This window comes from Camelus bactrianus, chromosome 5 (genome assembly GCF_048773025.1).
Source record: "Camelus bactrianus isolate YW-2024 breed Bactrian camel chromosome 5, ASM4877302v1, whole genome shotgun sequence".
Taxonomy (NCBI): Eukaryota; Metazoa; Chordata; class Mammalia; order Artiodactyla; family Camelidae; genus Camelus; species Camelus bactrianus.
The window spans coordinates 51673094-51700318 of record NC_133543.1 but is presented as its reverse complement, the minus strand read 5'-3'; the positions used below and the strand labels follow the sequence as shown (position 1 = coordinate 51700318).

The 27225-nt window shown below is 36.2% G+C and overlaps 2 protein-coding genes and 1 pseudogene across 4 annotated transcripts; 2 read left to right on the top strand and 1 right to left on the bottom strand.

Annotated features, from left to right (window-relative positions):
• LOC105082010 (uncharacterized) lies at positions 1-1511 on the top strand (annotated as a pseudogene).
• A 3383-nt stretch (positions 1512-4894) lies between these two features.
• METTL5 (methyltransferase 5, N6-adenosine) lies at positions 4895-14690 on the top strand. 3 transcript variants are annotated; one of them, XM_045507614.2, is made up of 8 exons: positions 4895-5380; positions 7264-7378; positions 7754-7935; positions 8700-8782; positions 9774-9858; positions 12554-12605; positions 14117-14166; positions 14585-14690. In XM_045507614.2, exons 1-7 carry the CDS (start codon positions 5272-5274, stop codon positions 14127-14129), a joined length of 639 nt encoding a protein of 212 aa, XP_045363570.1. In that variant the 5' UTR covers positions 4895-5271; the 3' UTR covers positions 14130-14166; positions 14585-14690. The 3 variants fall into 3 exon arrangements, with proteins under 3 accessions (XP_045363570.1, XP_074219946.1, XP_010969743.1); XM_010971441.2 differs by lacking the exon at positions 9774-9858 and having other exon boundaries at positions 4897-5380; XM_074363845.1 differs by lacking the exon at positions 9774-9858 and having other exon boundaries at positions 4896-5380; positions 14117-14690.
• On the bottom strand, positions 13055-27225 carry SSB (small RNA binding exonuclease protection factor La). Its single transcript, XM_010971442.3, has 12 exons — positions 27070-27225; positions 25275-25349; positions 23178-23281; positions 22917-23091; positions 18116-18223; positions 17929-18029; positions 16784-16855; positions 16418-16460; positions 15899-16039; positions 15348-15534; positions 15095-15226; positions 13055-14779 (listed from the first exon to the last, which is right to left on the bottom strand). The coding sequence occupies exons 2-12, from the start codon at positions 25338-25340 to the stop codon at positions 14691-14693; spliced, it is 1218 nt and encodes a 405-aa protein (XP_010969744.2). The 5' UTR covers positions 25341-25349; positions 27070-27225; the 3' UTR covers positions 13055-14690.

The window sequence follows — 27225 nt, the reverse complement described above, 5'->3', positions numbered from 1 at the left end:
ATGAGAAAGGAAGAAGTAAATTTATTTCTAGTTGCTGACATGATTTTCTACATAGAAAACTCCAAGGAATATACCAAACACAAAACAAAAAACTTCCCGCGTCCGTGCGGTGCGGCCTCCGCCCGCCCGGCCCGCGCCGAGTCGCAGCCCTGGCGGCAAGGACGAGCAGGAGCGCTGAAGACCGTGCTAGAAGCCCGAGTGTTTCGAGGACTTGCTCCTACAGTTTCTCTCTCTGCAGAATCAGGAAAGAATGAAAAGGGACTGCCACCAAATCCCAAGAAGCAAAGTCCACCAAAAAATGAGGAACCAAAGGAGAGGGGAAAGCCACTAGCCACCCCACCAGCAGCTGAATTGTCTAAAAACTTAACCTCCACCCAGTTCTTCCCGGTCAGTTGTGAACGGAGGCAGGACGGTAGCTAACCCCAACCCCGGTGACAGCCTGATGGTCACAGAGGAAGGGCTTCCGACGTGTTTGTCAAGAAAGACTTTGGTAGAGTTTCCTCAAAAAGTTGTCTCCATCCAGAAAACAAGGTTCTAATTCAGACGCAGTCCCGGGGAGCAGGAGAGGGACAGGTGACTTGTCCTCGTCCTCGTCCAGCTCCTCTGACTCGGAGTCCGATGAGGAGGGTGACAGCCAAGGAGCTGACCATCCAGTGAAATGCAGAGGCAGAAGAGGGTTCCCCAAAGCAGAGGCCCCCCGTTCCCTTGAAAATGGATCCCCCCAAATTGGGGTGTCACTGCAGCCACATGCAGACCTCAGCTCTCCAGAGAGACCCCGCCAGGCAAAGAAGAAAGGGGCTTCCAGGAAGCCTTTAGAGGATAGAAAAGACACCAAACCAAAAACCACAGCACCCACGTCACAAGAGGGTGAAGAGTTTACAAACCAAAGTGGAAAGGAAAAACAATTGCACAGAACAGGTAGAGCAAATGACATCGATAAAGGAAGCCAGAAGGCAGTTGAAGTTAAAAAAGTCTCATCTAACCATACAAAATCCGGATTTTCCACACGACCGGACGGCGACCCAGCGCCCACCCCATAGACAGAAACTAGAACAGGAACACAGCTGCAGGCGACTCCTCCTGGGACTGGAGGACGACGTGGAGAAAATCAAGTACCAGAACCTGACGGGGAGGCGGCTTTTGCCCTGCTCAGAAACGAAAATGTGGGAAAGCCAGTAGCAGACAGACTCTTGAAGACTAAGGAGGAGTTGGAAGATCAGTTACCAATAAAAAATTTGAAGCCAGTTCCTGTTCATAACAGACGCATTGGATGAAAAGACAGCAGGACTGAAGCTTGAGGAAAAGGACGAAATCATGGAAGACTCAGCCACCCCAGTGGAAGGCCTGGACCACACACAGGGGCCTGCACATGCCTCCGCCTCCACAACACCACCTACAAGAATCTCCAGCATCATGACGACAGCACGTACACCTTCTTAGACCTCAACCTGGACCTCTTGAAATTTAGGATGCCTCAGCCCTTTTCAGGACAGGAGTCACCTTGCCACTGAGAGCTCAGTTTAAAGATAAGCCTTCTGTTGTCCTGCATTCTTGTGTGCAAAAATAAAATCCGCTCAGCAGTCAAAAAAAAAAAAAAAAAAAACACACACACACACACACACAAAAACAAACAAACAAAACAAAAAACCCAAAACTTCCTAAAACTAATAAATGAGTTTACTAAGATTGCAGGATACAAGATAAATACAAAAATCTACTATATTTCTATTTGTTATCAATGAACGAGTGCACAACAAAATTTTAGATGCAAATCACTTACACATTGCAAAATAAAAATTAAATACTTAGGTATAAATCTAACAAAATATGTACAACACTTACATGCAGAAAACTACAAAACACTGATGAAAGAAAATGAAGGTCTAAATAAACTGAAAGAGACTGCATTCATGGACTGGAAGATTCAATATAGTTAACATGTCAATTCTCCACAAACAAATGTAGATTTAACTCATCCTTATTAAAATATCATAGAAATTTTATGTAATACAGACAGAACAATATTACTCTAAAATCTACATGAAAAGGCAAAGGAATTAGAATAGCTAAAATAATTCATAGAAAGAAGAAAAAAGTGATAGGAATCAGCCTACCCAATTTCAAGATTTATTATATAACTTCAGTAATCAAGACTATGCAGTATTGGAGGATGTATGGACACATAGAGCAATGGAACATTGGAAAAGCCAGAAATTTACCCACACCAGTAAACTCAACTAAATTTTTACAAAGATGCAAAAACAACAATGGAGAAAGTATAGCCTTTTAAACAATTGGTGCTGAAGCAAATGGACATTCCTAAGGAAGAAAAAAAAAAAGCCTCTACCTAAATGTGACATTTTATACAAGACAAACTCAAATGGATTAATTTTAAAAATGGAAAACTATAAAACCTTCACAAAAAAAACATGGAAGCAAATCTTTTTTTAGTTCTAAGGCTAGACAAAGAGTTCTTAGGCTTGACATCAAAGCACTATACATAACAAGAAAATGATAAATTGGACCTCATCAAAATTTAAAACTTTTGCTTCGCAAAAGACTAAGAGGATAAAAGACAAGTTACAAACTGAGAGAAAATATTTGGAAACCACTATCTGACAAAGGTCTAGTGTCTAGAATATATAAAAAAATCCCAAAGCTCAACAGTAAACAAACAATTCAGTTAGAAAATGAGCAAAAGAAATGAACAGACATTTCACCAGAAAGGATATACAGATGGTAAAGAAGCATATAAAAAAATTCAACATCATTAGCTACTAAGGAAGTGCATATTAAAACCACAATGATATATCACTACACATGTATCTAAATAGCTAAAATGAAAAATAGTGGCAACACCAAATGCTGGCTAAGATGCAGAGAAACTACATCACTCATATTGCTGTTGGGAATGTAAAATGGTAGACCCACTATGGAAAACAGTTTGGCAGTTTCTTAAAAAACTAAACACGCAATTACCATAGGGCCCGGCAATCGTACTCCCAGGCATTTATTTCAGAGAAATGAAGTCTTATGTTCACAATTCCATAAAGTTGCTATGGAAACTGTACACAGGTTTCCATAGCAACTTCATTCATAACAGACAAAAACTTGAAGAATGTGACACTCAGCAGTTATGTTTCTATTATCCTTAGACCCAGCCCCATCTTCTTTTGTATTTCAAGGACTTATTAAAGTCTGCGTGTTGGTTATCTTGCTAAAAAAAACAAACAAAAAACAAAACTTGAAGCAACCCAGATGTTCTTCGATGGGTAAACATTTAAACAAATTGTGGTACATCCGTATCGAAGCAGTAAAAAAGGAACAAACTATTGACACACACAACAACATGGAAAGATCTCCAGAAAATTATGCTGAGTAGAAAAAAGCCAGTACCGAAAGTTTGTATACTGTATGCCTCCATTTATATAAAAATTTTGAAATGACAAGATTCTAAAAACAGAACAGATTAATGGTTGCCAGGGGTTAAGAGGGGTTGGGGGCGGAGTGAAATGGGTGTGGCTACAAAATGGCAACATGAAGGATCTTTGCAGTGATGGAAATGCTATGTCCTGACTGTATTTGTCAATTTCCTGGTTGTGATACTGTACTACAGTTTTGCAAAGTATTATCCTTAGAGGAAACTGGGTAAAAGATACACACAGGATCTCTAGGTGCTGGTTTTTTTAATGATTCCCTATGAATCTACAATTACCTCAAAATACTAATTTTAATTTAATTTTGAAAAATAGAAAAAAAAAAAGCCTTTACCTCAGATGGGTCAATTGTCCTTCCATATATCCGGCTAGTCTGGATCATCCATTTGGCTCAAACTGCTTCCTCTAGCTCCTCCCTCTCAACAGATACCACCACCACCACCAAACATTTATTGGGCATTTGTTATGTGACAAAGAATGGACTAACTTTATGCGCTAAGAACATTACGCATGTTAGCTCATTTAATCCTCATAACAGATTACTTTGAATTCTTCTTTCCATAGGAAGCAGCAGCCTCAGACACCACTCCCTCTACTTCATCCTCCACCATCCACTCCTTTTTTTCTTCCTTTGGTAATGAAAAGACGAGGCCGTTCCCCAAATTAAGGACAATCCTTTCACTTAAGCACTGGATCCTTTCTTCTCAGGATTGTAACTTGTGTTTTGAACTCCTACATTTCTACTACCTCTATTCTGTCTGAATTTAGGTATGTTCACGAATTCTCTCAATTGAAAAAAAAAAAAAAGCTTCCCCAAACCTTACTAAGCATCAACTCCTCCTTTCGTAGCCACTTTTCTTAAGAATTGTTCACATTTACTCTTTCTACTTCCTTAACTTCCGTTTAGTCCACAATCCACTACAACTTGTCTTCTCCTCCTGCTCTATGGAAGCCTAATTTCTTTCCCGCATTTGACACCACGTCTATTCCTTAATCTAAACTCTCTCTTTTGGGCTTCTCTGACGTCACCAGCCTGTGAGAGTTGAGATGAGTGACACAGTTGACCTAAAAAGAGGGAAACAAATTAGGGCATACGAGCGGCAAAGAAAGCAAAGATGAGTGTAGGTTGCTACCTTCTGAGAATAGGTTTGGGCGACAGGAGGCAGAAAAGGCCACACTGGGCATTAAAACAAAGTGACTGTGACTTTCACCCTCACTTTCACCCTCTTTCTTCCTCCTTCCTTTGGCGGCCTGGCGATACTCAAGGACAAACTAGAGGATAATGGCCATGCGACAGGCTGAGAGAAGGCCCAGCTGTTTGTCTCCTCCTGCTGGCGCGGACAGCACCGCGGTGCAGGCGGAGGAGGAGCTCGGGCGCCAGCGGAACCCGTGCGCGGGGCCGCGGTTGCAGCTCGGCCCCGGGCCGCTGGCTGGCGGACGCGTGTGCGCGTGCGTGGCGGCGCTTCCGGTCCCGGCGGCGGCTCGGGCAGCTTATGGGAGTGCGGGGAGGCGGCTGGAGGAGCCCCGAAGCGCTTGCAGGCCAACGCCTCCGTGGATCTCGGAGTAGTCGGACATCGTCTTGGAGACTTCGGCGCGGGACACCCCGGAGGCGGATCAGAAACTGGCCGAGAACTCCGCTCGCTGCCGGCGCTGGGAGGAGATCGGGAGCCGCCTGGGCCGGCTGTACCTTTCGCGCCTGCGTCCCCAGCCTGGCCATCAGCCAGAGGCGCTGAAAAAGAGGCTGAGGTTCAGGGTTTGGGAGGAGATCCAGATGAAATAGGTTTCTCAGCAGATCCAGCGCCGTTGATCCCAGCGAGCGCACACTTTTTAAAACATGAAGAAATTAAGGCTTAAGGAACTAGAGAGTCGCCTGCAACAAGTGGATGGATTCAAAAAGCCCAAGCTACTCCTAGAACAGTATCCAACCAGACCGCACATTGCAGGTAGGGCGGCTGCTGATCACGCCCGCGTTTCGGGGGTTAGTCCTGTCTATTCATTCCATCATGAAAACAGAACAGTTATTTGGATACAAAGAAAGTCTAGAGGAATTATGCTCTAAGATTACATTTTGCATTAGAGAGGACTTCCTTGACATCACAGCTGGAGGCATCCCATGCACAAGCACACTGTCGTTTTACTGTTTGGTTTTCTGCATACCCCTTAACACTGTCAGACATAGTTTTAATGTGTTTGTTAATCTCATTACACTATAAACTCCTCGAGGGCAAAAAAGGTGCTGTCTTGTTCACAAGTTTCTAGAGGAGTTTCATCTGGTACTACAAACATTTGCTGAATAAGGGTCAGTTTCCTAGTGCAACGAATTGCCAGTGCAGTGATTCCTATGCGCTATACTCTTCCCTAGAAATGAATACTAGAGTTGGTGGTGAAAACACTTGAGTTTTGGCAAATCCAAAATAGGTGCTATAGAAAGATGAGGATGCATTTCAATTTTAACAGATGATCTGAGAATCAGCAGTGTTGCTTTATGTGAGAGATTGATACTGGGAATAAAAGAACACAGGAAAAACCATTTATATTTAATAAATATATTACCAAAGTCATTGGAGGAGTCTTAGGAAAATTAATTTGTTGGTAATATCTGCAAGGAGGAATCTCCTCTCCCTTCAACATAGTTCTTTTTCTAAGCTGTCAAAGACAGTCAAGGAAAATACGTGTATACCTGCACTTAACTCCAACAGATGGTCTTATTTACAACCAAAAATTGGCACAAAATTGCGTCTGGGGTAAGCCCAGTTTTCTCAATTTAGATAATGATTTCTTTAATGTCTTCTGGCTGTAGGGTTTCTTGGAATCTTTTTTGTTTTTCCAAATAATAATCAGTTGTTTCAAACCCAGTGTGTAACATGCACATGGTTGCCCTAATTCTTCGAGATACTAGCTACAAAGCCATTAACACCTGCGGCAACAATCACAACAGCACAGTCAGCCTGAATGTCTCTGTAATTGTGTTTTTTGATAAAACCTCTGGATCCTGGAGTGTCAGTGATGGCTGGCAGACCTTGGTGGGTTCAGATATCCACAGGGATATCAGTGGAGATACTCATACTTTAACCTTAAGTGTATCCCACACCTTTGTGTGTATTTGAAAGATCCCTTTCCCACCACAGCAGCTTCTGCTCTGTGCCTCAGTAGTTCTTATGAGGTCTCATTGGTAGATTATGAACATAGTGTCTGTAGATTATGAAGCTATGTGTCTAAAGGCTACATTGTTCCTTTTCTATTCTATCTTGAAATTATAGTACCTTGTTCTGGTGACAGCTTGTAAAAAAGTTCTGTTCTGTTTTAGTGTTAATGCTTGTCCAGTATTAGTGTGGTTCCCAGACTTACATGTTTTCACAGTAAAGTTTCACAACAATTTTGGAAACTGATATAGGGTTACCAAGTTTATATTTTGAGAAGGAAAGATGTTTTTAAATCTATTTATTCTTACCATCCTTTCATAAAAACAATATCTCAACATCAAAGAAAAAACCGATATATGGATGTGTATGGCAACATTTTGAATAGGTTGAGGAAAAAACATTTTGACCTTATTTTTCTCATTTTACCTCAAAGTTTTATCATTCTTGGCATTGTCAGCAGACTATTTTGGGGGGGACACACTAGTATGTGTTGTCATCCTCTGGAACTTTCACTACATACCAAGTTATTATACCTTATTTTAAAAAATAATTTAGAATACCATTTTGGGAGAGGACTAAATAATCCAAGACAAGAAATCGTTCTACAAAGAGTCATTTGCATAAATTGGATTTTGGTCATCAATTTGCCTGCTTATTCCTTGATATGTTTTCTGATCTTTTAGCATGTATGCTGTATACAATCCATAACACATATGATGACATTGAAAATAAAGTGGTTGCAGATCTAGGATGTGGCTGTGGCGTGCTCAGCATCGGAAGTGCAATGCTAGGAGCAGGGTATGTGACCCAGGGTGTATACTATTTGGGTATCGGGTGGTTTTAATAAGAAGCTTGAATAAAATCAACTGAATTATAATTGTGGGACTCTACTGTATGAGAGGAGAGGAGCAAGAATCTAATACTGAGTACATTTTGAATGGGAAGAACATCAAAACAAACCAAAAAAAAAAAAAAAAAGGTAATAGCAGTAGTCAGCTGCCTCTTTTATATAAACCTGAGTTTCTGACTCCTGACAAAGTTGGGAGACCATGCTGTTGAGAGGAAACACTGGCACTTGGCCAGTTGGCTTAAAAAGGTATAAGGTATATGGTTTTGTTGTTTTGACTTGGGAGCCATAAGTAGCCACTCTTTCTTTGTGTTTTGTATTTATAGGTTGTGTGTTGGATTTGACATAGATGAAGATGCATTGGAAATATTCAGTAGGAACGTAGAAGAGTTTGAGTTAACAAATGTTGACATGGTTCAATGTGATGTGTGCTCATTATCTAACAGAATGTCCAAGTCATTTGATACAGTAATTATGAATCCTCCCTTTGGGACCAAAAATAATAAAGGTTAGTAACAAGAATCAGGTTCACTGGTGTCTTTGTAGAAAAGCAAGTTTTAAAAAACATTTTTTCATTGATTGTTTGGATTGAGTGATTTTTATCACTGTTCATTAAATAAACCAATGTCTTACCTGTATAGTTATTACAATTTCAATTTCAACTTGTTTAATGCATGGCTAGGGAATTTAAATTCTTTGTGCTAAGTGAACAAATTTATTCAATTAAGTATACTTCATCAACTTTCTAGAATGATTTACCTAACTCTTATGAATGATTATGAATCCTAAAAAGAATTTTATACTTTTAGAGGCTCTTTTTAATGCCTCAACATTGGAAGGTTGAACATGTGTCCATCAGTAACAGTGACTCACTGTGTCTATTTTATGTATTTTGTGGGCAAGGAGGGTAGGAAGTCAGTAAGAGGAAGAAAAGACATGCATAGTTTAAAAAGTCTTCCTTCCACCTGCGCCCACCATTCTGACTACTACTTTACCTGTTGCCTTCTGCCTTCTTTGAAAATCATTAATTTGGAATATAATATTAAAATTTTTACTTTATCCTCATTTAAATGAGACAGAATAATTCTGGTTTTAAACCTTAAAAGATACTTAGATAGCTTGGTTATTTGTACCCTGCCTTGTTACAGAAGGTATTTGAAGTGGCTTCTCTGGAGTTTGGAAAAAATGTTTCTAAATACCTAGGATTCATTTAATCTTCTATTTTGACTATGGGTATATAAGTTAAATAGGAGCTTTTTTCACTCTTAATAGGGACAGATATGGCATTTCTGAAGACTGCTTTGGAAATGGCAAGAACAACAGTATATTCTTTACACAAATCCTCAACTAGAGAAGTAAGTTCAATCATCATGATATTGTCTTTTTTTTTTTTTTTTTTTGCCTTTTATTGGGGGGGTGGTAATTAGGTTTACTTATTTATTTTAATGGAGGTACTGGGGATTGAACCCAGGGCCTCATGCATGCTAAGCATGCACTCTACCACTAAGCTATACCCTCCCCACTGTGTCATTTATTTTTAAAGTCATGACAGTAAGGATTTACTGTGAATACTAAATAACCAGGGTATCTAATTCTCCTGACCTTTTAACATATGGCACTTAAAAACTAAATTTTCCCTTTAAGTAGCTAGCATTTGTGATTAGCTCTATTTTGTTCAGACAGGAACTATTACCAGGAAAGAGACTATATAATTCAGGAATAGAGAATTATGGTATAACTGTGGGAACTAAACGAGTCTGAGTTCAGAACCCACTTCTTCCATTAATCTTTATGTCCAGCATGTAACACAGGAGAGAATATAAGACATATTCCAGAAAATTGGGGGTGGGCCAGTATATTTTTTTACTGTCCATATAACATTAGTGATCAAGAACATAGACTGTAGAGCCAGACTACCTAGGTTCAAGTCCGAACTCTGCTGCTTCCCAGCTGTGTTATCTTCATCAAGGTACCTGAGTTCATTTTTTGTCACCTATCTTGTACTCACCTGTACTCTTACAGCATAAGGAACGAAGAGTACCTTATACTCAAGGGTTGTTGTGAGGGTTAAATGAGTTAATATGTACAAATCGCTTAGAACAGTGTCTAGCAATTGCTATGTTAAGCTGTTATTATTTTAAATTACACATGTATTAAGAGATTTTAAAGTAGTTTTGTAGTAAAAATATTTTGTGTAAATATAGTGTACTGAAATTCAGTTGGAAATAAATTCTGAATATATGGTAATTTAATAACCTTTAAAAATATAATTGCACAGCTAAAAAATATACAGGTATACCTCATCTTATTGCTCTGTGCAGATAATGCATTTTTTATAAATTAAAGGTTTTGGCAACCCTGCATCAAGCAAGTCTTATCAGTGCCATTTTTCCAACACCATTTGCTCACTTTGTGTCTCTGTCACATTACGGTAATTCTTGCAATATTTCAAACTTTTAAATTATTATATTCGTTATGGTGCTCTATGATCAGTGATCTTTGATATTACTATTATAATTATTTTGGCATTGTTTAGCAATATAGTATTTTTAAATTAAGATATGTATTTTTAGACATAATGCTATTGCACACTTAGTAGACAACAGTATAGTTTAAACAGAACTTTTATATACAATGGGAAACAAAAAATTCATGTGATTTCACTTACTCTTATGATATTCACTTTATTGCGATGGTCTGGAACTCACCCTGCAGTGTCTCCAAGGTACGCCTGTATATTGCTAACAATTAGTAGTGGTAAACATAGATAAGCAGCAGAACACAACACAACTTTACAGGTAAATAAATCCCTATTCAGTAAGTAAGAATAAACACCGGTAATTATTGGTATCTAAAAAGCCCGTGTTAAGGAGGTCCCCAAGACCATCCCCAGGTTTGATGGTTCACAAGGAAGTCTTACAGGACTGAGCATATAGTCATATTCGTGATTCTGATTTATTACAGCTAAAGGACACAGAAAAATCAGCAAAGGGAAAGTGCAAGGGTCAAACGCCAGGAGAAACCAGATGCAAGCTTCCAAGAGTTCTCCCAGTGGAGTCATACAGGATGCATTTAATTCCTCCAGGAAGGAGTTTTTGTAGCAAGGCATGTGAAATGTTGTCAACCAGGGAAGTTCATTGCAGCCTTGGTGCCAAGGGTTTTTGAGGACTGATCACATAGGCACTCTCTCCCTGGCATATACCCAAATTTTGACTCCAAGTAGAAAATAGGTGTTCAGCATAAACACCGTGAACCACTATTACCAATTAAGGGATAGGGAGTGGAAACACTCCCCAAATCTAAATTTCCATACTCCAGCCAAGGGCCAACCTTATAATGTAGACCTTTGTAAGGATAAGCAGTCAGGCCTGCTATGAACTCTTTTGCACAGCTTGGCATAACGTAAATTTTAGGTTACTCATACACAGTTCATACAAACCAAGTAAAATATGCCATTAAAAAGTGCAATTAAGCAGCAGTCTAATTACTGGAATGAATTCCTGTAGTCACATTACCCATGAACTCCTGTCCTCATTGTTTGGTATTGCCATGTTCCACCACCAGGAGGCAGCAGTATTAGTACTGACTTGGCTGGCTTAATAGAATTTTAAGCAAACATTTCATCAAATACATTTTTATTTAGGCAGTGCGGAAGTATTTCATTAGCACAGTAACTAAATAATTTAAGAAATTAGTGTGGTTTGTATTGTGTATACTGTGAAGGAGGTATGATGAATGAACTAATTTTAAGATAGTCCTTAGTTTATGCTGTAGATGTATCTGCTATAAACTAGTGATAATTTAAGTATTCTATGTAATTAGTAAAACTGTCACTGAAGCTTACCTCAGACCCCTTAACTATAGATCCTTGACTTTTAGAAGTGTTTGGCCCTGTACTCATAATATAGGTGCATTTGATAAAAGTTTTTGAATTAAGCATATCCTGGCAGATATGCTAGTAACATGGATGACTCTCAAAGCCGTTGCCATATCTTCTTTCATTAGGCATTGTGAGAATTTAGTTCTTGGCTCATAGTTAAAGCACAATAGGTAAGCCAGGCACTGTTCTTTAAGTGTTTATCCCAAGCTTACCCCATTCATACTTTGACATCTCTCCTCAAACCAACCACATTCCACTCTTATCATCTAACATCTAAAACCTCTTTCACTAATCTTAAGACTCAGAGAGCAAATAACTGATTTCTCAAAAATTTAGCAAGGATTCTAGGATTCCATTAAATTATAGTATTATTTGCATTAAAGTCTACATCCTTATACAGAAATTCTAGATCTCAAAGTAGGGGGGAAAATATGCCCAGAACTGGGGTATTTATTGTTCAAGAAAAAACTACAAGTACAAATATATTGTCAGTACTGTTTATAATGGAAATATCCAAACCTCAAATTTTGGGAAAATTAACTATTTTATCAATCAACTTGAGTACTATGAACACTACCAACATGAACAAAATGCTTATACCAAATACTGATAACTCTGCTATAGGGTTTCCAGAAAATTATACACATAACTTATTTAGGGGATTATGGACAAATCCCCCCCCCCCAACTTTGTACTTTGTGTGTCACTACAGTTCAAAGCACTTCTCTTTCACATTCTACAACAATCTGATGGAGATACCATTATCATTCTCATTTAACAGATGAGGAAACTGAGGCCCAGAAAGAATGAGAATTTGCTCAGGGTTACACAGCTAATAAATAATAAATTAGTTCAAATGCAGGCTGTCTGGTTCCAGAAACCATGTTCTTAACTACTATACCATACTGTCACTGAATAGTCCATGGAATTAGTTCTCTGCAGAATGGTTTCCAGGATAGCTGTATATATATTGATGAAATAATGCGCAGAAACCAGGAGTACATTATGAACTTTGATGGACTTCTGAAATAAGAGCTTTATTATTTGAATTTAATTATGTAATTTGGTTTGGATTATTAAATGGTTTGGTTTCTTTTCAAAATATTATCCATCCAGTTGAAAAAATTTCAAGGGCCTAAATCCTAATGAAATTTTAAAAGCTTGAAAATTTACTAATAAAAATATTAGTAAAAAGCAATTTTTAATTATTTCAAAATCAGCTCACAATAATGTTATTTATGTTTAGCACATTCAAAAGAAAGCTGCAGAATGGAAAATCAAGACAGATATTATTGCAGGTAAGATAATTTTTAAGTTTCTCACAAAAACAAACCTCAAAAGCAAACATGCAGAATTTTTATACAGGTGCTACAGAAAAGATACTGTAGAACATGTATTTTAGTGTGTGGTTGGTAATGGGTTAGAAATGGAGCAAAGGCAAGGTATCAGTGTTTGCTCAAGACTGTACTAATTTGTGCATTTTACTGAAAACTTTTAACAGCACCCAAATATTTGGTCACTCCAGGCTCAGACAGAACCCTATATAGCATCACAGTGACTTTAAGAGTTTGGGCTTGGAGTTGGTCAGACCTCAGTTTGAAATCCATTCCTGGAAAATAACCACCAGATTATGCCTTTATTACCTTCCTATGTCAATTTTCTAATTGTCCCTGGAGTTAAATAAATAACATGAAGCTTTTTCTTTTTTTTAGTGGGGGATAGAATATAATCATCCACACTATGTAAATCATGTTTCATACATTTTTATTAGTAAACTGGATAATATTCACAAACATAAAAATGGAAAAAGCATATACCTAAAAGCTAACTATAATCCAAGTAATTCTGAAAAGCCTGAATTAAGAGTACAATACGGGAAATTTTTTTACACAATAATAAACTGACTGGATTAGCAGTGTGGTATTAACTCCATAACTGGATCTATTACCTCATAATTAGTAATGTAGTTTGTAAAAGGTCTGTCTTCCTATTATATTCAGTGTTGTCATTCCTTGCCTAGTTTAAGGTATTATAATATGCAACACAGAGCTCTTAGAACAATTCCAGTAGAAGTGCACCAAGCCCCAGAGCCGTGCTACTCTAAGTGTAGTCCATTATTACTGACATTCCTTGGGAGCTTGTTATTAGATTTGCAGAATTTCAGGCTCTATCCAGCCCCACTGAATTATATAATCTGTATTTTAACAAGGATTTGATTTGAAGGTGATTCAATTGCACTTTAAAATTTGGGACATGTGATCTAGAGTTAGAATTTGTTGCAAAATATGAAACAGGTAAGTAGACTTACTGTCATCACTCTAAAATTGGTCAGTACCGAGTTTGGAGAACCTACATTATCCTTTAGAAAAGAATATGAAAAGTGGGTTTTCATTTGAGAGTTTAGTAGGAAAATAATTAGCTACTTACTACCATTATTAAATCCAGACCAGAAATTTTTTAAATAAGCATGGTTATGACACTGGGAGCTACAATTTAGGAAAATAAAAATAGGAAGGTACTATCTATACTTTCATAGGATATACCTTTTTGTCTATTTGTATCCTTCTAAACTCTTCCCCATAACCTTAAATTTTGGTATAAATGACCAAAAATAGCAAAAATAGCAAAAATGCCAGACTCAGTTTACTGTGGCTCATCATGGGGATACATCAAGTCAGTCCTGGATAAATTAGTGACAGGTCTAAAATATTTTGCCTATCAGCATTTAGTACTTAATTTTTTTTTTTAAAGTCAAGGGTGGTAAATGTTTGAAAATACAGTTTTTATCCTTATGTGGCTTTTGTTTTAGAGCTGCGATATGACCTGCCAGCATCATACAAATTTCACAAAAAGAAATCAGTAAGTCTCTTGATTCTGGTTTATCTATATTTGGTACTGAAAAACTTCAATAAGTAATTATTTCTAATGTTATCAAGTTGCTTAAGTAAATACAGAAACCTAGCTTAGAAAATAGAATAATTGACTATAGGATGGGCGTATAATCAGAATAGCCAATACTCTGGTTTAAGGTAAATTCTTTCTCAAATGCTTTGGGCACAAAAATAAAAAATAAACTAAGTTTATTTTTATGCAGTATACATTTTATTACTTTGTACTAATACATTCTCATATTACAAAGGCAATTTAGTGGAAGAATGTATCTTTTGATATCTGAATCATCTGAAATAACACAAACGTAACTATACATAAAAAAAATACTCATTTGAATAACAAACAAAGACAAGTTAAACAATAAAAAAATTTTCCTTTCTTACAGGTGGACATTGACGTGGACCTAATTCGGTTTTCTTTTTAAAAGCCTCCAAAGACAAAAGCAGCTTAAAACTTAATTAAAATGAATAAAAAAAATGTTGTTTACTAAACTACTGGTCTCCTGCACCATTTTCTGTTTTCTGTTGTTTTGATGCAGGTTCTTCTTTCTCTGTTTCTTCTCTTGCTCTTTTTACTGGTCCTGTACAATAACAATTTCATTAAGTTCACTGTAAGCATTACTCTATTTTAATATTGAGCATAACTATCAAAAATACTTGTTTAAAAGGATTAGCAACAACCTGCCTACACCCATGAAAAAAGGCTTTTCCTTTGGTACAGACCTGCTCTCTAAACTTAGCTTCTAAACATCTTTTGTTTTACACATGTAAAACAGCATAACCAGGATCATTTACAATCTGAGAACATCACTTACACAGAAGTTGTAAAACCACACTGCTTTTCTCTCCCACAAATAATTTCTCATTAAAGTGCCAAAGGACTTAGAAAAACTTACCAGATGCACCATTTTCATCACGTTCATCATCACTATCAAATTTAGTTTTCTTGCCTTGAAACTGTACTTTTCCTTTAGCAGACCCAGTCTGGGCAGCTTTGTTTCCCTTTCCTTTTCCTTTAAATCTCCGACCTGTAGAGAGATAATTGAGAAATCAGTAATGTTTTAAATCTCTTATCAATGTTAAACACTGATTAAAATTTTTACCCAAGCAAATGATTTAAACTGTCCAAGATAAATCAGAACTAATGACCTTTTGACTTCCATTTGTTTAGGGATTCTTGTTGATCTTCTATTATTTTTTTCAATGCTTCTTTTTCCACATCTCCTTCTAGTACTTCCCACGTCACATCTTTGTTCCTTAATTGTAGGTTACCGTTATTTGCATCTCTTGCTTTATCCAGTGCTTCCTTAGCTTTTTCTTTAAATAGAATTATTCCCTACACCAAAGAGAAAATGAAAGCCACACTCTTTAAAGTCCCATAGTTAATTCCTTTGCTCAATGAATTTTTCCTACCCTTCACATCTTCTATGCCATCATCAGTTTTAATGATTTTTACTGATCAGGAAGGAAGTTATTACAAAACTTACAGTCACTAATCCCAACAGTTATTCATATAGCATAGTTCAGAAAATATCAGACATCACATCCAGTTACAACAATAATAAAAAGTAAATGACCAGTAGGAACTATATTCATAAACACATTAACAAAAATTTGCTTTCTTGTACTAATGTCATCTAAAAGAAAAGTTTCTATGGATTTTAAATTGATTGCTAAAAAGTATATGAATATTTCCAAACCTCTTTGGCTCCTCTGACAAAGTCTATCCATTTGATTTCACCATGATTTGAGAAAAGGATGTGCAAATCTTCTCTACAGGTCTGATCATCTAAGTCCCCTGAAAATTTCAGCAAGCAGCCAATCTTTTCTTCTAGAGATTTCTATAAAAATATAAAAGGCAATTTTTTAAAGCAACCATAAACCAGAAATGGCATAAACCACTCACACTTATACGAAGAATAAGCTAGAGACTAAAATGCAATTCTGAAGTAGTTAAGTAAGTTAAAATAGTTGGTGCATTTTCCTTTATCAACAACGGTTCTATGATGGCTTCTAATTTTTAGCTTACTCCAATATGTAATAGTTATTATATAAACCATATTGTACCAGACAAGTAGTAATTTTAGGCAATATTTGGCTGTTACTTCAGTGCAATGACTGTAGACCTGCTTACTATTTTTTTTTTAATAAGTCCTCAGGCTTTTTATTCTCATAACTTTGAGTTACAGATTTCTTAAATACCAGTAATATATACTTACCATTTCAGCATTTTCTGCTAGCTTTTGTTTTTCTTCTTGTTCTCTACAAACAAAAATATCATTAGAACATTTCCACTTACTTTATGTGTAAGAAAACTGAACCCTGATAAAGTACCTTAATCATGATGACTAAATTACTTAATAACCAAAGTCAGTCCTTAGGTTTTCTGACTGTCCAATGCTAAAGTGCAACATAATGTGGCCCAGATTATCAAGGTAGCTTAAGACTTCAATGTTTCATTGGCAAAAGAAAGACCTATTGCTACTCATTTCAGAGCTCACCAGCTCCTCTTCCAAGAACCTTTAACTTTACCTTTGTCAATGCTTTGATGAATTAAAATGTCACAATTAGCTCAACATACTTACTGTTTAGCTCGTAATTTAGCTTCCACTTTATTTTGCTTTCTTTCTTCATTTTTTTTGGCAAAGTAATCTTCCCTACAGGACACAAAACATAGAGGCCAAGTTCTTGAGAACAAAAATTAGGCTGCAAATTATTTTGAATGATTTAAGACATGGCATAGAAATGAATGTTGCATTTTCTATCAACATAATTACTTACAATTCAAAAATATACCAGGGAAGCCACTCTTACTTTTTTTAAATAACAACTTTACTACGAAATAATTCACATGCCATAAAATTCACCCTTTTAAAGTAGGTAATTCAGTGAGTTTTAGTATATTCCGAATTATACAACCATCACTACTAATTAATTTCACAACATTTTCATGACCACAAAAACCCTATATCCATTAAGAATCTCATGTTGGTTCTTATTTTTCATGTACAGAGGGGAAAAAAGTAAGTTGAAAGATACAACTACTTTGTTTCATAGTTTTTTAGTGTTAATTTCAAAAAAAAAAAAAAAAGAAAAGAAAATTCTTAAATTCCTGAGACCCAATAGTAAGAGCAATTATGAAAATCACAAGTTAAAAATTCCTTTTGAGAGTTTAACACTGATAGCATGATTTACCACTGCACCTCACAGTCCATTAGATTTAGAATACAGCATTAAGATCGTGCAATGCAAAAGTAGGGGACTATGGCCCTACAACTAACTTATGAAAATGGCCTGATAATTTTTAGACACACACAATTGAATAATGAGACAAAATTAAATAATCCTTTGTACTATATAAAAATAAATGCATATATATAGACCATGACAAGTAAGAATAGATAAAAACTGTACCATGATTTATTCTCTAACCTCACCAAAAGCTCACATTTTAGCAACAAGCGTAATTGTAAGTTTTAGATGCAAAGTAAGCACTAAACTTTAACCTCTTTTATTAACTGCTAATGAAAAGGTACTAACAAACACTTTCTTACAGTTTCAAAGGAATAGTAGTTTCCACTGAGCGAATTTCAAGCATTTCTCAAAGGATGCCTCTGGATACTAAAAATACTGGTCCTATTGTAGGGAATGCTACTCTATACTCCTTACCCCAGTGTATCAACTCCAGATAACTTAAGTGGCCAAAAGAAACATCAGCAAAAAGGCTTACTTGAAAAGTATTAGCAGGTCTGTGTCTTTGTACTTCTGGCCAGGAGTCTCAACAAATTTCTTAGCAGATTCAATGCTATCAAACACAGCAAATATTGATCCCTATTAAAAAGGGAAGAGAAGTTTTTTAAGTTACATCCCATGTATTTTTTTAACTAGAAGAAGTCTGTAACATCATACAACCATACCTTAAATGCTTTGTGCAATGTTCGTCTCATCTGAATATTTAGTACTTGACCTTTATCTTCTAACCATTCTTTTATGTCATCAAGAGTTGCATCAGTTGGGAAGCCTTTCTGTGAAAAGTAGGAGGAAATGTACAAATGACATCTCAAGTAAACAATTTGTCAGAAATTGATCCATTTTGTCTTGAAATGAAGCCAGGATAAATATTTCTCTGTCTTTCTCTGTCACTTAAATGTTTAATAGCTCTTTAGAGACACATGCAGGCTACAAGTGAGGGGATGGAAAAAAATTGAATGCAAATGCAAACCAAACGAAAGCTGGAGTAGCAATACTTACATCAGACAAAATAGATTTTAAAATAATGACTGTTACAAGAGGCAAAGGACACTATAATCAAGAGATCAATCCAAGAAAATATAACAATTATAAATATATATGCACCCAACATAGGAACAACTCAATGTATAAGGCAATTGTTAGCAGCCATAATAGTGGGGAACCATAACAACCCACTTATGTCAATGGACAGATCATCCAGACAGAAAATCAATACGGAAATACAGGCCCTAAGTGACACATTAGACCAGACAGATTTGATAGCTACAGAGCATTCCATCTAAAATCACAGAACGCACATTCTTCTCAAGTGCACACAGAACATTCTCCAGAATCGACCATGTTGGCCCACAAAGCAAACCTCAGTAAATTTAAGAAAACTGAAATCATACCAAGCATCTTTTCTGATCACAATGCTATGAGATTAGAAATCAATTACAAGAAAAAAATTCAAAAACTGCAAACATGTGGAGGCTAAACAATATGCTACTAAGCAACCAATGGATCACTGAAGAAATCAAATAGGAAATATAAAAATACTTTGAGACAAATGAAAACGAAAATACATGATCCAAAACCTCTGGGACACAGCAAAAATTGTACTAAGATGGAAGTTTACAGCGATACAAGCTTACCTCAGAAAACAAGAAAAATCTCAAATAAACAACCTAACCTTACACCTAAAGCAGCTAAAGAAAAACAAACAAAACCCAAAGTTAGTAGAGAAAAAAAATCATAAAGATTAGAGCAGAAATAAATGAAATAGAGACTAAAAAACAATAGAAAAGATCAATGAAACTAAAAGCTGGTTCTTCAAAAAGGTAAACAAAACTGATAAACCTTTAGTCAGACTCATCAAGAAAAAAAAGGAGAGGAACCAAATTAATAAAATCAGAAATGACTGAACCAAGAAGAAATAGACAATATGAACAGACCAATGACTAGTACTGAAATTGTATCAGTAATTTCAAAACTCCCAACAAACAAAAGTCCAGGACCAGATGGCTTCACAGGCAAATTCTACCAAATATTTAGAGAAGAGTTAACACCTATCCTTCTGAAACAATTCCAAAAAATTGCAAAGGCAGAAACACTTCCGAACTCATTTTATGAGGCCACTAGCACCCTGATACTGAAACCAGACAGATATCACAAAAAAATTAAAGGCCAATATCACTTATGAATATAGATGCAAAAATCCTCAACAAAATACTAGCAAATCAACTCTACAAAGCATTAAAAGGATCATACACCAAGATTAAGTGGGATTTATCCCAGAGGTGCAAGGATTTTTCAATATCTGCATATCAGTCAATGTGATACACCACATTAACAAACTGAATAAAAACCATATGATCATCTCAATAGATGTAGAAAAGGATTCTGATAAAATTCAACATTCATTTATGATAAAAACTCTCCAGAAAGTGGGCACAGAAGGAACATACCTCAACATAACAAAGGCCATATATGACAAACCCACAGCTAACATCATACTTAATGGTGAAAAGCTGAAAGCATTTCTTCTAAGATCAGGAACAAGATAAGGATGTCCACTCTTGCCACTTTTATTGAACATAGTTTTGGAAGTCCTAGTTATAGCAATCAGAGAAGAAAATGAAATAAAAGGAATTCAAATCAGAAAAGAATAAAACTGTCACTGTTCACAGATAACATGATAATATACAAAGAAAACCCTAAAGAAGCAACTAGAAAACTACTAGAACTCATCAATGAATTTGGTAAAGTTGCAGGATACAAAATTAATATAGAGAAACCAATTGCATTTCTATACACTAACAATGAAACAGCAGAAAAAGAAATTAAAGAAACATTAATTATCACACCCATTTATTATCACACCAAAATATCCCATTTATTGTCACACCAAAAAGAATAAAATACCTAGGAATAAACCTACCCAAGGAGACAAAGGACCTGTACTCCAAAAACTATTAGACACAGATGAAAGATACTGAAGATGAGGGTGTGGGAAGGGGTAAATTCAGGAGTTTGGGATTTACAAATGTTAGCCACTATATATAAAAAAAGATTTTAAAAAAGTTTCTTTTCTATAGCACAGGGAACTATGTTCAACATCTTGTAATAAACTTTAATGGAAAAAAAATGAAAACAAATATAGTATACATATGCATGACTGGGACATTGTGCTGTACACCAGAAATTTAGACATTTGTAATTGACTGTACTTCAATTAAAAAAAAAAAACTGAAGATGACACAGATGGAAAGATGTATCTTGTTCCTGGATTGGAAGAATATTCTTAAAATGTCCATACTACCCAAGGCAATATACAAATTCAATGCAATCCCTACCAAATTACCAATGACATTTTTCAGAGCTGGAACAAAAAGTGTTAAAATTTGTATAGAAACACGAAAGACCCTGAATAGCCAAAACAGTTTTGAAAAAGGAGAATGGAGCTTGGGGAATCATGCTGACTTCAGACTATACTACAAAGCTACAGTAATCAAACAGTATGGTACTGGCACAAACCAGACACATGGATCAATGGAACAGGTTAGAAAATCCAGAAATAAACCCATGCACTATGGTCAATTAATCTGTAACAAAGGAGGCAACAATACACAATGGAGAAAAGAGTTTCTTCAATAAGTGGTGCTGGGAAAACTGGACAGCTACCTGTAAAAGGCTGAAATTAGAACATTTTCCAACACCATATACAAAAATAAACTCAAAATGGACTAAAGACCTAAATGTAAGACTGGATACTATAAAACTCCTAGAGGAAAATATAGGCAGAACACTCTTTGACATAAATCACAGCAATATTTTTTTTGAACCAGCTCCCAGAGTATTGGAAATAAAAGCAAAAATAAACAAATGGGATCTAATTAAACTTAAAAGCTTTTGCACAGCTATGGAAACCATCAACAAAACAAAAAGACAACCTACAGAATGGGAGAAAATATTTGCAAATGATGTGATCAACAGGCACTAATTTCCAAAATATACAAACAGTCCATACAGTTTAATATCAAAAACACAAGCCCAACCCAATCAAAAAATGGGCAGAAGACCTAAATAGACATTTCTCCAAAGAGGACATCTAGATGGCCAACACACACGCGAAAAGATGCTCAACATATCTAATTGTTACAGAGACGTAAGTCAAAACTACAATGAGACATCACCTCACATCAGTCAGATTGGCCATCATTAAAAAGTCCACAAACGATAAATGCTGGAGAGGCTGTGGAGAAAAAGGAACCCTCCTACACTGTCAGTGGGAATGTAAATTGGTTCAGCCACTATGAAGGACAGTAATGGAGGTTCCTCAAAAAACTAAAATTAGACTTACCATATGATACAGCAATCCCACTCCTGGGCATATACCCAGAGAAAAATAAAATTCGAAAAGACACATGTACCCAAATGTCCACAGCAGCACTATTTACAATATCCAAGACATGGAAACAATCCAAATGTCCATTGACAATTGACTGGATAAAGATGTGATACAAACACACACACACACAGACACACACACACACACGAATACTACTCAGCCATAAAAAAGACTAAAATAATGCCATTTGCAGCAATATGGATGGCCCTGGAGACTGTCATTCTAAGTGAAGTCAGAAAGAGAAAGAAAAATACCATATATCACTTACATGTAGAATCTAAAATAAAGGACACAAATGAACATCTACAAAACAGAAACAGACTCACAGACATAGAGAATAAACTTATGGTTACCAGGGCGTAAAGGAGGTGGGAAGGGATAAATTGGGAATTTGAAATTTGCACCTCTTGGGGAGTGTTGGAAATATTAGCTATCTTGACTGTGGTGGTGGTTTCATTGGTGTACACATCTATCAAAATTCACCAAATTGTTCACCTGAATATGTGTAGTTTACTGTACAGGAATGATACCATAATAAAGGTGTTAAAAAAAAAACAGCTTAATAGCTCTGGTTAAGAGGCATTGTTCTCCAGTGCAATGAAAGCGACTGTTTTATCTGGGATTTACTTCAAAATAGTACAGTTAGAGCAAAGATAAAATAAGATTAATCATGTTTATAACTGTTGAAACTGGAGAATGGCACAGTATATATTCAATCTACTTTCGTATGTCTGAAATTTTCCAGAATTAATAAAAATCTACTTAAAAATTAATATGTAAAAGAAAGCATCAAGTTCAGTTGTTGATAAATAACAGTTGATATGCACTGGGTGCTTACAATACACCAAAGATTTTGTCCAATGTTGTATGGGGTTTTTTAATTTAATTCTCACAATGGTTCTTTAACATAAAAATATTATCCCCATTTATGAAGATAAGGCTTAGAGTGGTTAAGAACATTGCCCAAGGACATATTGTAAGTAGTGAAACTATGATTCCTGAGCCCTTATTCTTATCCACTCTGTTCTTTCTAAATAAATTTAAGATATAATTAAATGCTTTAAAGGCCCACTTACAATATAGACAGATCTGTTCTTCACATTATTTTTATACTCATCAGTCACTTCAGGGAGGGGTTTGCTTGGAGATCTTCTAATTTTAGTTTTATCTTCACTTATTTCCATTAGTTCTGCCTTTGATTTGCTCAGTGCTTCTACTATTACATTAAAGTCTGTTGTTAGACGGTTTAACCTGAAAAATACATATGAAAGCATTTTAAGACTTAGGAGTAGCATTTGTTAACAGAAAATCTAGTAATTTTTTTTTTAAGTTTTTACCTATTAAATTTTATCATTATTTCCAAAGGTACCCAGCCTTCATCCAGTTTGATCTGTTCCTTTAAAAATTTGTCCCGTGGCAAATTGAAGTCACCAAAGTAATACTGCAAGAAAATTACAATATATTTCAGAGCATTTTATAATATTGACTGCAATCCTGGAGTTTTAAAAATGACCATTATATCACCAATTTCTAATCTTTAAAAATACATGTCAAAATTTAACAGGCAATAAACATTTAACTGGCAATAAACACTTTGTCTTAAATACACTATAACAAAATATTTATAATATAAATTAACAGAACGATAAAACTAAAAAATGATTATTGAAAGAATACAATTAACAGATACAACAACAGATTAGGAAGCTTTAATACTGAAAGATATTTAAGGATTCAGTATATGAAAAGCCTCTTAATTCAAATCAGTGTGCAAAGAACAGATTTTTAAAATTTTAAAAGAAACTGGAATAAACTGGCTAATTGCTCTAACTTTTTAAAAATTAGAAAAATCCAGAAGTTAAAAAAAAATAGGTGAGTGTTTATCTAATTTAAGCACAGAGGCACTCTTTCTCAGTATGAAAACAAAGAAAAAAACTATACATGAAAAGACCAGGTGTGACTACTTGGAAGGCCAAAAGCAGCGTAAAAGTAAAAGACAAACACAGAAGTTTGTTAATAATTCTTATAAATCAAAGGGAAAAAACTCTGAAAACCCTAAAAGAAAAATGATAAAGGATATTTTTTTAAAAACTACTAAAAAATGTATTATAAAGTTCAAGTTCACTACTAACCAAAGAAATGTAACTTGAAACAAGAAATAGCATTTTCACCTAACAAATTGGCCAAAATTCTACAAACAAGAATACCCAGTACTGGCCTGAATACCAAAAGATGACCACGCAGGTAGAGATGTTAACTGATAAGTATTAAAAATCAAGTTCTTTAAAAAACATGCACAACCCTGGAGGCCATACTCCTCCCTCTAGTTTTATGTTAGAGAAATCAGTAAACATGTTTAGTAAGAGTTATATATAAAGATATTCATCATAGAACTATTACAGCTAAAAAACTGGAAATGTCTTACATATTAAAGAGGGGATGGTATAAATTATTGATGACACAAAACTTTATTCCGCCAAAACGTATCCCATGTTTGGTGGTGAGAAAGGGAAAAAATTATGGTTAGTAAGCACTGACCAGTGTGTGAAAGGGTATTTATCAGGCTTTTAACCTTGATTACCTCAAGAAAGTGGGATCTGAGAGGTGGCAGGTTGTGGAAGGGACATTAACTTTTTCTATATACATTTTTGTATTATTCTCAATATTAAACACAGAATAATTTGTAACACAGTTATTAAGAAATTAGTAAAAAAAAAAAGGCTATAATGGGAAATTTTAAATAAAAGTGCAACTTTAAAAGTTCTGAGTTGCAAAAAAAAAACAGTCCAACAACAAAAAAACAAACAAAAAAACCCACGAAATAATATAATCTGAAGTTTCTCAGTAAGAATATCAAATATAAATTAAGGGATAATTCTCATGCAGTCATCACTGATACTGTAAGGCACCAACTTAAAAACCTAAATTCAAAAAAAATTCTAAGAGAACTTTGAAAACAGATACTCTGTAAAAAGTTACAATAGCTGAGAACTAATTGGACAGAAAAAACTACCGTAACCTTCAAGAATAAAGTGTTATTTAATAGGGAAGGCATTTTACAAAGGATTTTTGTATTTTCTTATTATGTGCTAGGCAGTACTGTAAATGTTTTACATTTTATGAACTAATGTAAATCGTTCCAACCACCTTATGAGAAAGTGCTGCTATTACCCTCACATTGTAGACTAGGAAACTAAAGCACACAAAAAGTCTGTACTGTTATCTTTTGAATTGTTTTTGTCCCTCTGCTTCAGAAACTGGCTACACCAAAATAAAACTGTAGACTACCATACGTTTATTAACTCCAAGAATCAAAGACAAACCAAATGTTTGATAGGTCAATGTACTGAAATTAAATGCTCTATCTGTATTTGTTTCGAAGCCCTAAACTTCCAAGAGCCTCTTTTTGCAGTGTAATACCACAAGAATCATACCTCAATCTGATGACAGATCTTGGTCTCCAGAGCAGCCATTTTTTCGTTATCACCATTTTCAGCCATTGTGGCTATCTGTAAAATTTCCCAAATTGGCATAAAGAGGTTATTCATTTACTTTCTACATAAAACTCAAGACCATTAAAACAATGTTTCAAAATTATCAACCTCCCACTGGTTTCCTAAAAGTCAAAATTTTTAATTTCACAGGTTCAATTTCTCTACTCAATTCTCAAATTTCAACAAAAGAAAACTTTGAAAAAGCGATGAAAACCTGAAAAGCTATGGATAATCCACACCCCTTTCAGTAAATCACTGTTCCATCTTCTATAACTAAGTGAGCAGTATCTTCATTTAGCTGATCTAGAAAGCTTTGGGTGGAAAAAAAAACTCCACTGAACCCCTTACCAACCATTACCAGGTTTAAACAGATCACCATCTGTCAGTATATTACTATGGATCTCAATCTTGTTTGGTGTGGGTTTAATTTCTTTTAAAATTAGTCACAGCTGACTTACCAAAAACTTGTTTTCAACAAGATTATGTGTCAAAAGTTGAAAATGAAAAAAATTCAAACATTACAGTCAAGATTAGATTAAATGCTGTATGTTAAGGAACGTATGAAAATGATGATTTGAGGGCCTGGGGACACTAAAACAACATTAAACCGGGGGTATGCCTACTAATTCACTAATATATAGATTAACCTTACAGCCAATTTCCAGTTTCACAACCCTGACAATAGCATTGCAGGAAAAAAATGAGGCTGTGAGGTTGGTCGGCTAGGGATTAGAGTCTTCTGACTTCATATTACTTGCTTCTAGTGCTCTATTAAACCATCCAAACACATTGTACAAGAGTATATTTGTAAGAATGCATCAAAGATATCTGCCATTAATTAACTCTAGTGATGAACTACCATTGATACACTTCTTGGAAGCATCGCTTTATACACTGTTAATTGCTATGCAATAACCTGGGTACATTGGAAGCTCATGTCTGTATGTTGCGACATCTCACTACAAAATTTTGGCTAATCTTATGCACTGGTTTGTCGACCACAACTCTAAGTTTATTACCGTGATGTAGGTAATAAAGCAAAGGGTGAGACAAAAGAACTATTCAGTCACGATAAGACTTCTTTGGCCTACACCATTTTGGAATTTCATTTCGTGAGACTCCTTCCCAGAATGTGCAACTAGAAGTCAACACTACCCATACTTTCCGATTTCGCTCAGAAGCTTTGATGTGCGTGAAATAGGATTACAAAAACCCAAGAAAGTGACGCCGGGGGATCACCTACAGCCCTGATTCCCTGGCCTCCAGTCTGTTCCACAAGATCCAAGGAACCTTTTGATATTTAACCCACGCCAACCTCCTCAGAAACTTACACAGTGGGACCTTAACTTCCGCATTCGGTAACCCTGGGAAGCGGAGATAAGAAATCTTAAAGACGCAGTGGGGATGCGGACAGCCTCTGTCCAAAAAACCTCCAGAGCCCGCTCCCAAAGCAACCACTGGGTCGCCTGGGCCCCAGACACTTGCGTCGAATCCCCGGCTCCCGCGAGGAACACAGGAGCCGGCTCCCCACCTCGCGGCGGCCCGCGTCCCTCAGCCCCCGCGGCAAGCGAGCCGCCTCCGGCTGCGGCCCACGCGGCGCTTGCCCGGAACGCGAGGGAAGCGAGGAGCCGACGCACCTAGCGTGAGGCAGCAAGGAAAGGGAACGCGCCGTCGCGCAGCACGTAAAGCAGGCCCTTTTTTACCTTATTCTCTCTACCCACCGGGAGTTACTCACCTTTACGGTCCGGGTCCCACAGAGCCGAGCCACAGGGTCACTAACAGGGACGGCAACGTCTCCACTTCCCAGCGCCGCACGCTCGCCCAACGCGCGCAAAAAAGATGGGGGCCGTCCCGGCAGCCCTTGCGGCCAGTGTGGGCGGGGCTTCGGGCT